The sequence below is a fragment of the Stegodyphus dumicola genome, chromosome 9, assembly GCF_044657685.1.
Source record: "Stegodyphus dumicola isolate Sdum_Otavi_A_Nest chromosome 9, ASM4465768v1".
NCBI lineage: Eukaryota > Metazoa > Arthropoda > Arachnida > Araneae > Eresidae > Stegodyphus > Stegodyphus dumicola.
In genome coordinates, this window is record NC_140776.1 from 75661918 (window position 1) to 75678655 (window position 16738).

Consider the following 16738-nt stretch of genomic DNA (forward strand, 5'->3'; position numbering starts at 1 on the left):
AAAGCCAACTTTTTTACTGCTTTCGTAGAATAAAATTTCATTAATAAAACATTCGTTGTGATTAACACAAACCCTGTTATTAATTTCTTCTTAATGTCTTCATAGGTTTGTCATTCGTATGTAAATACAGATTTCGTAATACATCAGAAAGAAATTTTCTCACCTAAATCTCTCTCTCTCTTTTTTTTTTTTTTTTTTTTTTTCAGTGCGTAACAGCGACAAATAATTGGCATTCTTTCATCAGTTTTAAAGGGACAACTACAAACAAAAGTTTCTTAAATAGGAGATTAATAGCACCATTTAAAGAGCAGTCTATCTTATAATTCGTTGCATGAAGATACTAATTTCTTATCCCTTTGGAAATTTGCTCAAAGAGGAATGTTTGTAAAACTGTTCGAACCTAAAATGGAATGGATCTTTATGTTTTTAACCTTAAAATAAATGTAAGAATATTGTACTTACTGAACTTTTTCCGCCTGAGCATCATACGAAAAATTAGATTTTGTAATTACAAAACCTTCTTATTCATGAAAACAGAACTTCTTATTCGTATAAACCTTGAATATTTAACTTTGAAATTGCACTTTAACTTGACACCTTGAACTTTGAAATATTTAAAGAAATAAACTTTGAATCCAACTTTTACAAACATTGCATACAGTTTGCTTTTACATATAAAGAAGAAATCTGAGAACTTGAGAATTTGTACTTAAGAGGAAGGTACTATTACATGCGTATAGTAGTGGCTGGTAGAAATGCCTTTTCTGAGTTTTAAAACTCATTTCATGAAAAATATTCCAGTCAATAAATAAATAATAATATGCTTGTTTTATGCGTGCATGTAATTCTAAAAGAAGCACTTAACATACTTACTATCCCAAAGGAGCGTTACCTCAGAAGGGCTATTTGTCTCGAAACGGGATTTTGTGTTGAATCACTGTAAAAGGCTGAATCACTTTTAAAACTGTTGCCACCAAATATTATTGCCCTGTATTATTTTAAAAGAAATTAAATAAAAGAGAATGTGCATGAACGTAGGTATGTTTCTCGTACTGTGCAAAAATAACGATACCTAGAGCCATCAAATTCCAAATAACGTAATCCTCCACCCGAACATGGGCATCTGGAAGTACGAATTTTGAATTTCGAATTGGTTTTATTATTTGTTTCGTATTTTGTAATAATTTAACGAATTTATGATTTAAATTTATTAAGAAACTCAACGATTTCAAAGCAAACAATGGCAACACTCTACGTGTGTGTGTGTGTGGGGGGGGAACCTTTTTATCTCTAGCGCGCGAGACTATCTCTGGACAATTCTAAAGATATGCTGTTTTTAAATATTTTGTGATATTGCTGTTGAATTGAATTTTGTGTGGTTTAGTGCGAAGAACATGATATTTAATAAATAAAGGTAACACACAAAACGTTAAAAAAATCTCCTTTGGGAGTAATATATATTTTTCACCTTACTTTTATCACACGCATTTTGAGGTCTTAAAGATTAAAAATGGGAAGAATTATGCAGTGACAATTAAATTTAATAAGCGCATGTTAAAAAAAGTTATTTAAAAATTCATGGAAATAATTATTTTAAAGCAAAACACGTGATATCCGTGTGACTAGTGATTCGCCTATAAAATTTCAAATACTAATATATTTAATATATTTTCAGTATTCTTTGGTCTGACACTGAACATCAGCCTAATCATTAAATATGTGAAAACTCGTATTTAAAATTTCCTTCTTTTGTGAAGGCGAAATATGATGTATGCAACTTAGTAGACATGATATGTAGTGGGTTATTTTCTTTCTTGAACGATAGAGGTCTCTGTCATGTTGTCTCGAAGTGCATAGAATATTTCACAAAAATTTATACCAGTCTATGGTTGGATTTTGCTTAATTTTAGAATTATTTTTCTATTAAAAAAGCTTTCAGATTTGGTACAAATAATTTCGTTTTTCAGTCAAAGTGATGTTCAGTCAGAGTGAATATTTGGAGTCAAAGTGATGTTCATTTCTAAGTCTTGGGTTCTTTTCGAAACTGATTAAAAAATCAGTTATTGCTTTGCATCCACGGTAGTTTTTCTTATAAGCATTTATTTAGTTCACCCATGTTATTTCACTCTGAGTGGAATTTTTTCATAGATTTGTTAACTTACTAACTATTAAGTTATCGAATTCAGTTTTCAACATACACTGTTTCTCGATGATAATGCAATGTGTTGAAGCGGTTTTTTTTTTTTTTTTTCAAAATTCGATTTAGTTCTCTTTCTTTTAGGCCAAGAGGCAATTTGACCAGAAGGGCTATTAATTTCATTTTGGCATTTTGCGTTGGTTCACTATAAACGGCGCTTCGTTTTTCAAATTGTTGCCACCAAATATTATAGCCTGCATTATATTTAAAGAAATTAAATAATATATGTATGGTTCTCGCACTGTCAACGGCATCTAGAGACATCGAATTTTGAATAACGTAGTCAGTCTTTCATTCGAATATGGGCATCTGGAAACCCAAATTTGGAATTTGTTTTATTATCTATGTCATATTCTGTAAAACTTTAACGAATTTTTTATTAACAAACTCAACGATTTCAAAGCGAGTAATGAGAACACCGTACGAAAAAAAGAAAAAAAATATCTCCAGCGCACTAGTCTGTGTATCGGAAATTCCAAAGATATGTTCTTTTAAATATTTTGTGATATTGTTGTTGAATTGAATTTTATGTTTTAAGTGCGAAGAACCTGATATTTAATAAATAAAGGTAACACACAAAGCGTTAAGAAAACGCCCCTTCGGGTATAATATAAAACCTGAAAGCTTTTAGCCTTTTTTTAATGACGGGTTTATTTTTAATGTTTAGATGATTTTTCGCTATCGAACTCTGTTCGATAGCGAAAAATTTCGTTTCGCTCCTTTAAAACAAAGTTGATGAAAAAAGTATCAATTGTTCGATTGACTGCATTAAAAATAGGTGTTGCAGTCCGAAGCAAACAAGAGAGAAATCGTTTCTCGCGGAAAAATTGCTTTTGTGTTTGCCATCTTTGCCTCACATAATGGCGAATTGAAGATATTCGTTTTTTCATTTTAGCTTCAGGTAAATTGTTCGTTGTAACATTGTTATTACATCCAGTTCCCGAAACTGAACATTCAAAATGATTTGTCCATTCTCTGAATAATAGTCAGTACTTTTTTTCATGATTTTCTTATAATTTATTACTTGGTGTTTTAATAATGACTAAAAATTTCGTCGTTCATAACGTATAAGAGACTAGAAAAGAAAAGAAAATACAATAAAAAAGTTTTTATACAATAACTATTGAAGGGCTTGCAGCAAGAAGGGCCCAGCTCCACATTTTTAAATTTTCGGAAAATTAATATTTAAAAAATGTATAGCGTTATATATTTTTGAAAACATACTGAAATATTAATTTGTATTTGCCATGTGAATACTTATTTATGGGGCATTTTTATGAGAGCTTTGAAAAATCAGTCTCGCTCTCGATATTCTTTGTAATTTCCTCTTACTCATTCTTTCTTCTTTAGAAAACTTTTATTTCAGGATAATTCTTTCCAGTTTATTTTATTTGTATGTTGTATAGTATTTTACAAAAATTTTATTTCTTTGGACAGATGGAGAATTTGGTTCAGTCCAAAACTCAGCAACAGAAGCATCGCCGAGGGCCAAACCATGACGAAATCACGGCATATAACAACACAGAGCCTATCGTCAATGGTACTTTGGACAGATCCCGAGAGAATGATGCACCAGTTTGGGTGGAGTCAAGAACTGTGAGTATTATTACTATAAAAACCATTATCGATGATAGAGTTACATGCTATATCAACATACGCGATATTATATGGAAAGCATCCTTCATACTTTTAAAATTCTTGCAGTTGATAATAAGATACACGCAAATTTTGCAGTTTTAAAGTTTCATTCCTTTCAGTACTTTTTGTAACATAAAAAACGTCTGTCTGCCTGCCTGTCCCTATATACATCTATCTCTATCTCTCTCTCTATATATATATATGATAAACGTAAAGCATCTAAAATTAAAAGTAAATTGGAGTCAAAGCAAGGCAATTCCTATATATGTTGATATACAGGGAAAAAATCTTGAAATAAAAGGAAGCGAAACCAAATTTTTACATGACATACTTTTATGCTTGAAATATGAAAGTGCATTAGAAGAGATGATGGAAGGGATCTTACCCTGCCTGTACATACAGTTAAACATGGCGTTCGCGTATGTTGCTGCATGGGCGTCATTCCTTGGATTTCGCGACGGACTTTCTGACGCAAATTGTCCATATGCGTGGTTTGTGCTTCTACGTGTTACCTTTAAAGCGACCCCATGGAAAAAATTTAAGTATATAAAGTCTGGAAAAAAGGGAAAAGTGATTCCAAAACTTTTCTGAAGTGACTATTTCATTTTTAGTTACGAACAAATGCAAACACTTATCTCTTCTGTTGTCTCAAACTTTGGAATTAATTATTTTGGTCAACTTTTGTCGTACAGGAATCAACCTTTTTGTGTTTTATATTATGTATTTATCGAGAATAAACTCTTTTTAAATATAACTATACAAACCCTGGCCCATAGTTAGATTTCGTAATTTTTATAAAGTTGAAATTTAAAAATGCCGTAACTAGAATATTTTTCTTTTTTTAAAGCGTTTGGTAACTGGAAGTATACGTCTGCGACCAACGGTTGGGATAGTAATATATTTAGCATATAAGCGTTTATGGACATGGCGCGTATGTAGGTATGTATACATACAATACAGTGAAACCTTGTTTAACGAACTTAATTTGTTTCCGAAGATTGTTCATCATCTGAAATATTCGTCATCTGGAATATTCGTAAAACAAAACAATTTTTCCCGTAGGAGTTAATGTAAAATAAATTAATCAGTTCCAGGATCCCAGTTGATTGCTTAAGTCCCAATCACATATGTTTCCTCTACGAGGGACTGGACGTCGAAAGGAACAATTCTCAAAACCCGCACATTTCCAGGAAACTTACATAGCTAGGTCACCATTTTCTCTTACTACAAAGACTGGAACTCCAAACAGTAATCGATTATCGCTCAGACTGGGATCACGTGGTCCTTCAGAAGTAGAACTTTCGTGTGATTGGTTGATTTCTAGTACCCGCGACAGAGCCGCACCCGAAACATTTTCGGGGAGGTTTAAAAAAATCCTGCGTAGCCGGTATATCGTTTTCGTAGCTAGGCGGTACTTCGCTTCCAGCGGAGCTCCTTTCTTCTAGGAATCCTCCCGTTTAAACCAGTGCTACCAGAATCTCCTTTCAAACTAATGGAATTCATTAAATCTAACACATGCACAATAATTAACACAATACTAAACGAGCAAAAAGTATAGGAAAACTTGAATTAAGTTTACCCTATCTCTACGAAGGAAAGTTGATGGCTTAAGTAGAAATCGGTGAAGGTGCAAAATTTTATTTTTTGAAAGAGAAATCCTAAAATTCCTTTAAAATAACTGCTGTCTTTCTGAGTTTTTTGTTCCTTTTTCTTTCCTCTTTGTCTTAAAATGGCTCGCCTCTACTTGAGAATCTCTGAACCTTTGTCCCATTCAAAATTTATCTACTGCCATTTGTTTCTAATATCTACTGTGATATGTTTTAAAATGTTCTTAAAGCAAGATATCGCATTGTCATCACACATATTTATGCTGCGGTTTACTAATGCTTTATCATGGGTATAATGTTTTACGAACTTCTGCATCTTATTCAATTTCGCAGATCAAATAACTAGGGGCATCCTCCCTTCCATTTTCTTCTGAAAACATTTTCTGCATTGCATTAACTGCATTTTAGAGTATTTTTTGTTGCCAGATTATCTATTCGTATCTGAAGGCGTCGTTTGTCATCCAATACAGTTTGGTTCGGAAAATACGTTCGAGAATCAAGGCGTTTGTGATCCAAAGTTACACTTCGATTGCTATTTCTAATATCGATTGCTATTTTTTTTACTAAATATTTTTTCAATCGAATATATTAGTTGCAAATTGATTATTGCCATATTTTACTCTGATGTTAGTGTCAAGTCACGTCTGAGCTTATTATGCAGCAGGTACCGTTTGCATATTAAGTTACGTAAATACGAGTATTTGAAATTTAAGCGTGATGGAGACATTTAGGGCAAAATGAAGCGATAGTTTAAGAATATTACTGTGAAAATAGAAGCACTATACTCTACTTATTATTTAAGGTGGGTAATTAAATAAAAAAATATATTTTAGTGACGACTGTTACGCTGCCAAATTAATTGACTAATTTTCCTGCGGCGCTGGATTGAACATTACCTGCGATACATATAATTTTTTCAGAGAATTTCGTAGCATTTTTAAAATAATATAACTACAAACTTAGATACAACGCTATTAATATTTTAGATTTAAATCTAAAAATCTAGTTCAACATAAATCTTTGAGCATTATATAACTATACCATGAGAGAAACAAATTCATAATTTTTCTCTTCTGAATGGAATATAAACATCACATAAATATCTTAATTTTTGAACTGATGTTAAATTCCAGCATCCTTTGTATATAAAATGAATGTTTTTGTATATATATTTAAGGATCGATAATGTTCTGCGATTTCTGTAAAAAGCAGTGAAAAAGCTAATCATTGTTGGCTAATTTGGATCAGATGAAGGCCCCCAATGGCAGAGTATTAAGGTCACTGAATTCATACTAGGCCAACCTATATTTGAATGGGCGGACAATATGGGAGTTACCCTCATTTTCCCATGTATAATATAATTACGAGCCACTTTCTCTTAAAAGTTCTCCATGAAGGCATCCCTCCCCATAGCGCAAGTTGCTTCAATCATGTAACCATCTAGGAATAAAAATGAAAAAAAGTAAGATAAATATACACTAAAATTTTATTCTTGTGATTTTTCCTGAGATTTAGTTATCCTTGAGACTTCCTCTTTCCTTTCCCTCTTTTTCTTCTTCAGTGCTTTCGACTTAAATGTAGGCGGCGAACTTATATGAAAGAATTTAAACTTCTTGAAGTTAATTTTTTTCCACTTTCTCTTTTTACCTTTCTGTTTTTGAGATTTTGAAATTTCGAGGTTTGAGATAATTTTTCCTGCAGAATTTTCAGTCGAAACCTGTGAAAGAATAAATCAACACTTTTTAATAGAGAGAATTTTTAACTGAACAGATTCATTTAATTTAGAAATACTTTTAAATTTTACTTATATGCATTTTGTCTATGTATTATTGCTTACACATTCCAAAATACATACACTTTCTGTTTGCTATTGGAAGCTTATTTACTGCAAACGACTTAGTAATTTGAAAATATTTACTTATAATTGCAAAATAAAGTGCTCCAAGCATTAATTTAAAAATTTCATACTATGAGCATTAATTTAGCCTTAAAAAGTGATAAAATTTCCGAGCAATTTAACAGGACTGAAAAGTTCACCATTGCGGGTTGAAAAGGCTTTCATGTTTATAAATCTATTCTTGTGAAATTTTAATGAAGATGAATTAAGTAATTACATATTTTTCACACTTATGATGGGATGTAGTATTTTCGCATTGCATACAAGTTTATTATTTGTATAGAAACAATCACAATATTGCTATCTATATTGATCAAGTTACTTATCAGCAGCATTCTTCAAGTATGGGTAAAAATTAGCGAGTATTAGAACACTTTCTAGTTATAACATCTAAAACAGTTACAAAATTTGCGTAAATGTAATGAAATTTCTCAAATGTTATCTACGAATTGCAGTGAGTTAATGTGACAGCTATGAAACTCAGTTATGCCCCCTAATGAAATTCAAATTAAGTAAAATTACATATATATATTTTTTAATATTAAGAACTGACTACAACAGCTATTAAACTGCGACAGTGCAGAAATGCCATAACAATATACACTACTGCTCGAAATATAAGCAAAAAAGGTAAAACACTGAATAAAATAAAAAATCTTTATTGGATATGTGTGAAACTGATTCAAAAGGTTGGTGTTGCCTTACTAGACCACATAGCAAACGATAAAGCAAAGGCATAAAGAAATACATGTATTATGACCATTACATCGCGGAAGACCAAATGGGTCGGAAGTATGTGCAATGGAAACATCACGCTAATAACGGTTACGATACCCTCTCGCTGAAATGCATGCTTGACAACGGCGAGGTAAGCTGGCAATAGTGTCGCTGATCGCTTCTTCTGGCCGTAGCACCCATTCCTGTAGTAATGCATTCGAAGTTTGTGCATGGTGCCTGCTATCCGTCGCCCCAACATGTCTCACGCGTGCTGTATGATATTCAGGCCTACTAATCTAGCAGGCCAAGGCAGATATGGAATGATTTCACTCTCCAGGTTATTCCGCACCACTCGAGTTATGCAGGCGGGCGTTATCGCCCATAAATATCGTGTCGATACTCAAGACGTACAAGAGGGTATAGAATTTCGTTATGGTTTCGGACGACTGAGACGGAACCACCAGGAATCACGTATAGGTCGGTGCGGCCGTTCGTTATTGTCCCAGCCCATACAAGTAAGACCACTCATCTCTCATGGTCTCTTATTATTATCTTACGATATTTGGCGCCCGATTGCATGTCCCCTACTCTTGCCATATCATTGCCTTTCGGGAATCGTTCTGGATGTTAGATCGAGACTCATCCGTAAAGAATACTTGAGCCCACTTCTCTGGTGTCCAACTGCGATATTCACGGGCTCAATTCAGGGAAACTCTGACATGCCACGGAGACAAAGGAACACAAACCACAGGTCGTCGGGCGTACAATCAAACATCATGATCAACTAGTATTAGATTAGGAATTGCATTTTTAAGCACTGAAGTTTTAATTCACCTGGGACACGTCTTTAATAGGCATTATGAGCCTGGCTTTCTTTGGCGTTATTGTTACTTCTTCATATCAGGATTTTATACAGAATGCACTGGACTGTCCCAGCGGCATAATGTATCTTCTCATGCATTCACAAGGATTAATTAGAAAATACCGCGACTCTCCTGGTACACTAAAAGTTAAAAGCACTGCAATTTGCAGTCATAATTATTTAAATTAATCCTCTTGTTTTTTTTTTTTTTTTTTTTTTTGAGATTTTGATCGATCTACAAGATGCTTAAAACTGTTAAAACTGTTTTTGCAATCCGAATATCGGTTTGATGATCACGGTTTTCGTGATATCCTCAACGTTCATGAAATGCCATCTTTCAAAGTTATTTCAGTTTGGATAAGAGAAAGAAGATAGTGAGATTCAAGGCGAAAGACGGATACCTGAGGTTGGTAACACAGTACTTATTAAAATTTACGTCATATTCAATGCCGGTGTTTTCTTATCCCCCGTGAGTTCAGATTTTTATTAGATTTTTCCTATTTCAGATGGAAGTATCAGAATGCAAGTGGCTTAAAACTCTCCACAATGTATTTGGGTCATTTTGCAGAGTCATTAGGTTAATTGGAAAAGCCGGATAAATGAAAAATTAGCAACTGCCTTCGCCGGGAATCGAAACACGGACCTCTGGAATACCGGCCCAGCGTGCAGAACCACAACGCCACGAAGGCACGCTAGGAAGGCGGGAGAAATAACGTATATAATCCCCTTTTAAAGGGTGACTGGGATTTTTAGTGGACCCAATCGCCAAATCCTGGGTGTGGAAAAACCTCATCCAACACCCTTTTAGTTCGGGCGCCACTGTACCACGTTCACCACGAAGGCACTCTAGGAAGGCAAGAAAAATACCTTCTAATTTTTACTATTAGAAATTACTGTTTCTCTTTCATGTGATGACAATATATATAGTTTTACTTTAGAGATTTACATATATTTGACATTTTTGAAAGTTCGAAAATGGAATTTACCTGCTCAGATGGCATGGATGAAACGCTGAGCTCTTGCGTCCCTGATGTACTTGGCGTTTCCGTCGGTCTAGTAAATTCAGATAGATCTGATTTGATAGCGGAAATACTTAGAAAATTGTGTTTTTGTGCTTCTTGAGCGCTGATTCTATGCGTTGGGTCCATCTGCAGAAACATGCTTGTAAAATTCATAAGTTCTTGTATGTAGTTCTTGGACATAGAACAGAAGGGGTAGGTTTCATAAATAAACTTTTTTACATAAGCCATGCACTGGAAAAGCTGTGTGTATTGCACAACAGCCTCAATCTGTCCTGCTTTACTGTTCTTTACTGTGCAGACGTAGAAGCCTTTACCCAAAAACAAATTTGCCAGTAATAAACCTGTCATTAAAATTAATATTTTTAGAATGGGGTTATTATGGTAATTATGACTATGGATATTTTTTATCTTAGTTTCGTGCTTCAAAAATTTCGGCAAAGTAATTATAGTTTGTATTTGTTAATATTTTTTATTACCAATCTTATTGGCAAAACAGAACTTTTATTTTTATTAAACCAGCTATAAGATGAAAGAAAGATCTTTGTTATTATTTTTTATTTGTGTATTTTTAAATTATAAAATACACTTTAATATCTGTGAAACTGAAAAACAGATTGGTTTTTGATTTCGGATTTTGTTTGATAACAGTTTTATCTTTGGCAGATTCAGTATTTTAAGGTAATGAAAATAATATGTAATAATTTATAAAGGAATCCGAATTAAATTGCAAGTGTTTTAAAGTCTTCAAATTTTTCAATCGCTTTCTCTCTTTCCGAAATTGAATTTTATCTTAGCCATAACTATCTGTTTTTAGGAAAACTAATATTTTGCTTGAAAGTTTCCAATTAAATGTATTTCAGTCAAAATTTAATGGTTTAAGAAAATTATTTATTTATGAATGATTTCAGCGATAGGTTGTCCGAATTCAGCCTATTTGGTTGACAGATTTATTCATAGAAAGATTATTAAAAACACATCGATATATTTTATATAATGGATCAAGGAATAACTAAAGTCACGAATTAAATCTTGCGTGAAAACCTTCCTTTTTTAGGTATACGAAATAATGAGAGAATTAAAAAGTAATTAAAATAAAGAATTTTAATTATATAGTGTCCAAAAAATTTTAAAGTTTTTTAAGCCACTTTGATACAAAGTTATTAGAATCAAAGTTTTCCTTAAACACACCTACCAGAAAGCATTTAATTGATTTTCAACTCACCATAAGCCCATAGATCGATAGGCATAGGTTCCACCTTTTTCTTGCTTGTCAGCATTTCAGGTGGTTTCAGAGATCGAGGCAATGGACAATAAATTTTTTTATCTGTTATCCAAGAGAGTCCCGAAAAATCTGCCACTACAGCTTTATCATCAGATGTTATGAAAATATTCTCAGCTCTTAAATCCAAATGGCATAACAGCCTACTATGAAGGTAAGCTAAACCGCAAAGAATTTGAGTGGCATATATTCTGCATTTCTCCACGGCATTTGGATCTTTCTTGAAATCGTGATTCTGTAGTTTGAAGAAGAGGTTGGTGCTCATAAGATCAGTGACAAATATTACTACACTGTCAATATCATATACATCTAACAGGCGTAGAACATTTTGGTGATCAAGCTTTGGCCATTCTTTAAGCTCCAGATTATTGACAGACCTATAAAAAGGCATATTTTGTCAAATAATTATTTTAGATCTTTAAATGATAGAAAGAAAATGAATTTAACAATGATTAATTAATGCTTTGTAGTACGAAAAGGGTAACGATATTTGAATGATCTAATATATGTATTTTATCTAGAATTGCAACTTGAAACAAGGTTATTAAAGTAGCAAATTTGCAATCATATGGATTAAGAGCCCAGTAAAATTTGAACTGTCATCCAGTGGTTAGTTACTGAGTCTAGCCCACATGTAAAACTTTGAGCAGCATTTGTCATTATGTGTCTTGAGAGTTCATCTCATCTGCTGCATGTTTTATTCTTCTTTTCCGATACTACTCCCAACGGTATAGTTTACTATATTTCAATTTAAACACTTGCGGCTTAAGCAGCATAATTTCTTTCAATAACTAATTGTTCTTTTAATAACATTTGATAACTACACATAGTTAAATATATTTTACAGCCTAGAGTTCTGTTACAGACCAATTTGAGAAGCTTGCCACCTAAGTATTAGAGAATGATGCGCTTTTCTCAGGCATTCTTTGAACAATAACTTTTTGTTATTCCATTTTAAAATTTAAAAGTATGCTATTTCTAATCACATAATTATGTTCAAGATTTCATATGAATCTAAGATTATCGTAGAACTCGCACAGAAAGCTTGCTTTTCAACGCCATGTTCTAATATCCACAGTTTAAAGACTGTGGAATGTTTCTTCAAGATATAAATTTAAAAGTTATATCACAGGTAATAATATTCTCTCAGATTTTCAGTTTCTTTCAAAACTAGTAGTCGGAACAATATCGAAACAAAAGTAGATTAATAAAACCGAAATAACTAGAAACTACTGGAAGAAAAAAATATAACATAAAATATAAAAAACCAGTTGTTGGATTAACATTCATTTAAAAAAATAATATTTACACAAATCATTAACACATATTATATTAATCAGTTAGCAAACTAATAAAGATTGAACGTTTTTATTTTATTTTGAGATCAAGGGAAGAACAAAATTTTCCATCATTTTTTTTCCTCCCTGCAAATGATTCTTTTACCTACTAAGAACAATTTTCGCAGCCATCAAACCTCTCTTTGCACATGAGATTTTGAAAACTGAGCCAAAAGTTCCTTTTCCTAATTCATCGACAAATTTAAATCCTTTTTTTTCTGTCAAATACTGCGAAGCTAACTCTATGGCATCTGGCATCTTAAGCTATATTCTAGACTGCCTAATTTTCAAACAATAAAAACATTCATCTGAAAGAAATTTAGCTGATTAAGCTGATAAACTATGCTGAACTATAAAACAGTTCTTGCATCTCCTAGCAGAATCTATTAGATTGCAACTATTGCTGAAATTGTTGTTATTCAACTATTGTTATTCAGTATTGTTTTCTTTATGGTAGAACAGTGAAGTCTGATTGATTGTACTGGTAGAATATATTGTTGAAAAATAAGTCTTAAAAACCGATTATTACTCGTACATGATTAGTTTTATTATTGTTTTTTTCTTTTCTTCATTTCATGTTACATTTTTAAAAATCATTCTTATCCTTTAAATTAAGGCAGTGTATTGCTTATTAATATATCATTTGAAGGTTTCTTAATAATTTTAATCTCTTTTTAAGTTATTCTTTTAAATATTCCAGAAGTTAATTTAGAGGTCAAATAACAAAAATCAGCGTTATTTCCAAATTTTCACATGACTTGTTTCGATGGTTTTAGTGAACCATCCTCCTCAACTGCAAAAGCGCAAATGAACGAGATAAGGTATAGTGATTAGATAAGATAAGAAAGCCTGGACAGAAGTTAAGCTATTGACGCCATCTGTTGATGAAACGAGAATTAAAACATAATTTCCTTAAAAGCTGAAGGCAAAGATAGATTGGAATTCGGGTCGTTAACAAGAACAGAAAGACTTTTTTAATGTGAAATGCCTCTAGAAAATCTAATTCACCAATGGAAGATGTTTTTGAATAATTTTGGCTGCAGAAAAATTGAAAGTGTGATTTTCGAACCAACAATGCTGGGCAACAGAAGAGTTCTGTGTTTCCTTTTTTCTAACATATGCATCATGTTTCTTAACGCAAAATTTTAAAGCTCTCTTAGTTCGACCAATGTAAATTAAACCACACTGGCAAGGAATCCTGTAAATACCCCAGAAATTGATATCCGGAATGGGATCCTTGAGCATGGAATTCGCAATTTTATTCATGAGAGAATAATATCTTATTTTATCTAATCACTATATCTTATCTCGTTCATTTGCGCTTTTACAGCTGAGGAGGATGGTTCGGTAAAACCATCGAAACTAGTCCTGAGAAAATTTGAAAACGTAACGCCGAATTTTTTGTTTGACTTCTAAATTAATACTTGTTCGGCGTGTTATTGTATCTTAGTTCCAGTAGTTATTAAGAAAAATGAGATGTGTAATTTTTACCTAACCTTAGTAATTTTTAAAAATATTTGTAGATATAACTTTCATAATATTTTGTGACTAGTAATAAAATATAATGATTGTAATGAGGGTGGGGCGAAATATAACGGACTGTAGGAAGCATTATTGGCTGATATTTTTGTTTACATTGATTATTAAAAAATGAAGTGCAGACGCGTGTCAGGATGATAATTTTCCGAAAGTTAAAGATATGGACATTGTTTTGCGAGCTGTTTTTTAGGTATTTTCTGAGGAAGAAGTTGTGGTTTAACAATACTTTTTTATAACTCTATAGTTTTTATAATTAATACTTTTATTTACTTTATTTTTTATTAAGCACCTCGAATCGCCGTTTTTTGTTTTCAGTCAACAGATTTTATGCAGAGGAAAAACTTTAAAAAAATGATGTTTGAAAGCTTGTGTGTGAATGATCCAGTGAAATAAATGCACAGATACCTCTTAAGTAATTTTCTTCGTTAAATAAATGATCAAGTCTCTGTATTATGTTAATTTACATTGAAATAATAAGAGTAAAAGGTTTTTTCCCCCTCCCCTTGCCATTTGGCTTTATGACCCTTGCCATTTGGCTTTATGACGTTTAACAATTCTTTTAAAAGGAAATTTTAGGTCTTAGTTTTAATTTCTGGAACTAGCCTATTGTAACTCCTTAGCTTGAAATTATTTCAGGCGTTAAACTGAACTCTGAATACCAAGATCAAACTGAAGTTTCTTTTTTCACTTTTATGATTTTTTTAAAAATATTTTTTAAAGTTTCTTGAAACTTTAATGATGAGCCCTTCGAAATATTTGACTTTAACCTAAAGTAATTGTAATTTTATTTTATTATTTTAATCCCGAATTTCTGATTTAATTTATAATTTTAATCGGTTTTATATTGTGAATAACAAGAAAATCTTCAGTAACTCCATTTTATGCTAAATGTATCATGAAAAAATAAGAATTTTGCTGAATTTTTGTTACGCATCCGATTTTGTTCAGAGTTTAAAAAATTAAATGTAGAAAAGTATCAGGAAAAAAGTGACACTAGCGTTTTTACAAAATATTTTGCATTGTTAACAGAATACCTGAGATGATTAAGAGGAATATTGGAAGTATAATAACTATACCATGCGCTTAAGCGTCTTGAAAACACTAATTCGCAGCGGTTTTAAAATATACTATACAGGGTGTTTCACAGATCATGGAACAAACTTGGTGGGTTGGTGGAGCGTAATAAAACATTTTACTATGTGGTGGTGGTGCGTATTACATGCATTTTTTGTATAGGAATGTAGGGTCTAAAGTGACGGGTTAAGGCAGGAACGATTAAAAAAAAAAAAACACGGGAGGAAAATGCGTTTATGTACAAAATCAACACAAAGTGCTTCTTTGCAGCAATAGAGTATTCATAATAAATGTTCAAAAAAAGGAAACAGTAATAGGAACTACAGCTGTGATTGGCTGGCAATGCAGCGGTAGGGGGCGGTAGTGAGCCGGACAAACCACGATCCAATGCATCAGAGGATCATTCGCAACTCTGGTGTCGAGCGTGATGGTTGAGTTTACGCACAGGGAAAAAGCTGACATGCATCTCATGTATGGTGCTGCTAATGGGAACGGCAGAGCAGCGCTACGGTTGTACCAGGAACGGATTACCCTCTTCGAGTTTATTTCTGTCATTGGTTCTTGCAGCAGTGTGCGGCGCAGGCGGATTTCCCATCGGATGTGCTATTCACGGACGAGGCAACTTTCTCACAGGACGGCATCTTCAACAGCCACAACATGCACGTGGGGGCAACTCATAATCCACACGGCACACGTCCACATGCATTCCAAATCCGCTTCTTCGTGAATGTGTGGGCGGGTGTTGTTAACGACTACCTCATAGGCCCATACCTCTTACCTGCACGTACAAATGGCTTATATGTTATCGTATTTTTCTGCAAGAGGTGCTACAGGAATTGCTGCAGGATTTTCCGGCTGTCATTCGTGATCGCATGTGGTTCGTGATCGCATGATGGTGCACCAGCCCATAACCACGTGCGGGTCCGCAATTACTTGGATGGGACATTTCCGGGCCGATGGATTGGCCATGGTGGATCCGTTCGACGGCCACTCCGTGCGCCAGATTTAACCAGATTCACTGGAGGATCTCGTTGCACGACTATCCATTGCGGCTGCAAGCGTGCGCGAAATTCCTGTCGTTTTTCAAAATGTTCGTCAATCCCTACTGCGACGTTACCAAGCATGTATTACTGCTGGTGGTCGCAATTTTGAACATTTATTGTGAATATTGTATTGCTTTAAAGAAGCACTTTGCGCTGATTTTGTACATAAACACATTTTCCTCTCATGTCATTCTTTTGCGTTCCTGCCTTAATTTGTCACTTTAGACCCCACATTCCTATAAAAAAATGCATGTTTTAGTACTCACCACCACCCCTCCAAGTTTGTCCCATGATCTATGAAACATCCTGTATATACATGCAAAACATTAGAGAAAAATCAAGATTAACTTACATCTGATTTCATTGAAAACGATTTCAAGATATTCAGACAACGAGTTCCATGTTCTTCCTTCAAAAAGCAAAAGCATTCGAGCAAATAAATATAGTAAAATCTCTTTAGCTTGAATCTCCTGGATGTCCAGAGTTCCCCTTTTCCTGCATTTTCAGCATTAAATTAATTAACTTT

At 33.3% G+C, this 16738-nt stretch overlaps 2 protein-coding genes across 2 annotated transcripts in view; one reads left to right on the forward strand and one right to left on the reverse strand.

Annotated features, from left to right (window-relative positions):
• The window catches only part of Myo10A (unconventional myosin 10A), a 388389-nt gene that overhangs the window by 333923 nt on the left and 37728 nt on the right, over positions 1-16738 (forward strand). The window contains exon 47 of the mRNA XM_035365884.2: positions 3635-3793. Within this exon, the coding sequence (XP_035221775.1) occupies positions 3635-3793 (159 nt within the window). The remainder of the gene's footprint in view (positions 1-3634; positions 3794-16738) is intronic.
• Positions 6917-16738, reverse strand: part of LOC118194700 (uncharacterized) — a 114697-nt gene continuing 104875 nt past the window's right edge. The window contains exons 2-4 of the mRNA XM_085823629.1: positions 11163-11596; positions 9905-10281; positions 6917-7159 (exon numbers count right to left, since the gene is read on the reverse strand). Coding sequence (XP_085679755.1) covers positions 6929-7159; positions 9905-10281; positions 11163-11596 — 1042 coding nt within the window. The 3' untranslated portion in view covers positions 6917-6928. The remainder of the gene's footprint in view (positions 7160-9904; positions 10282-11162; positions 11597-16738) is intronic.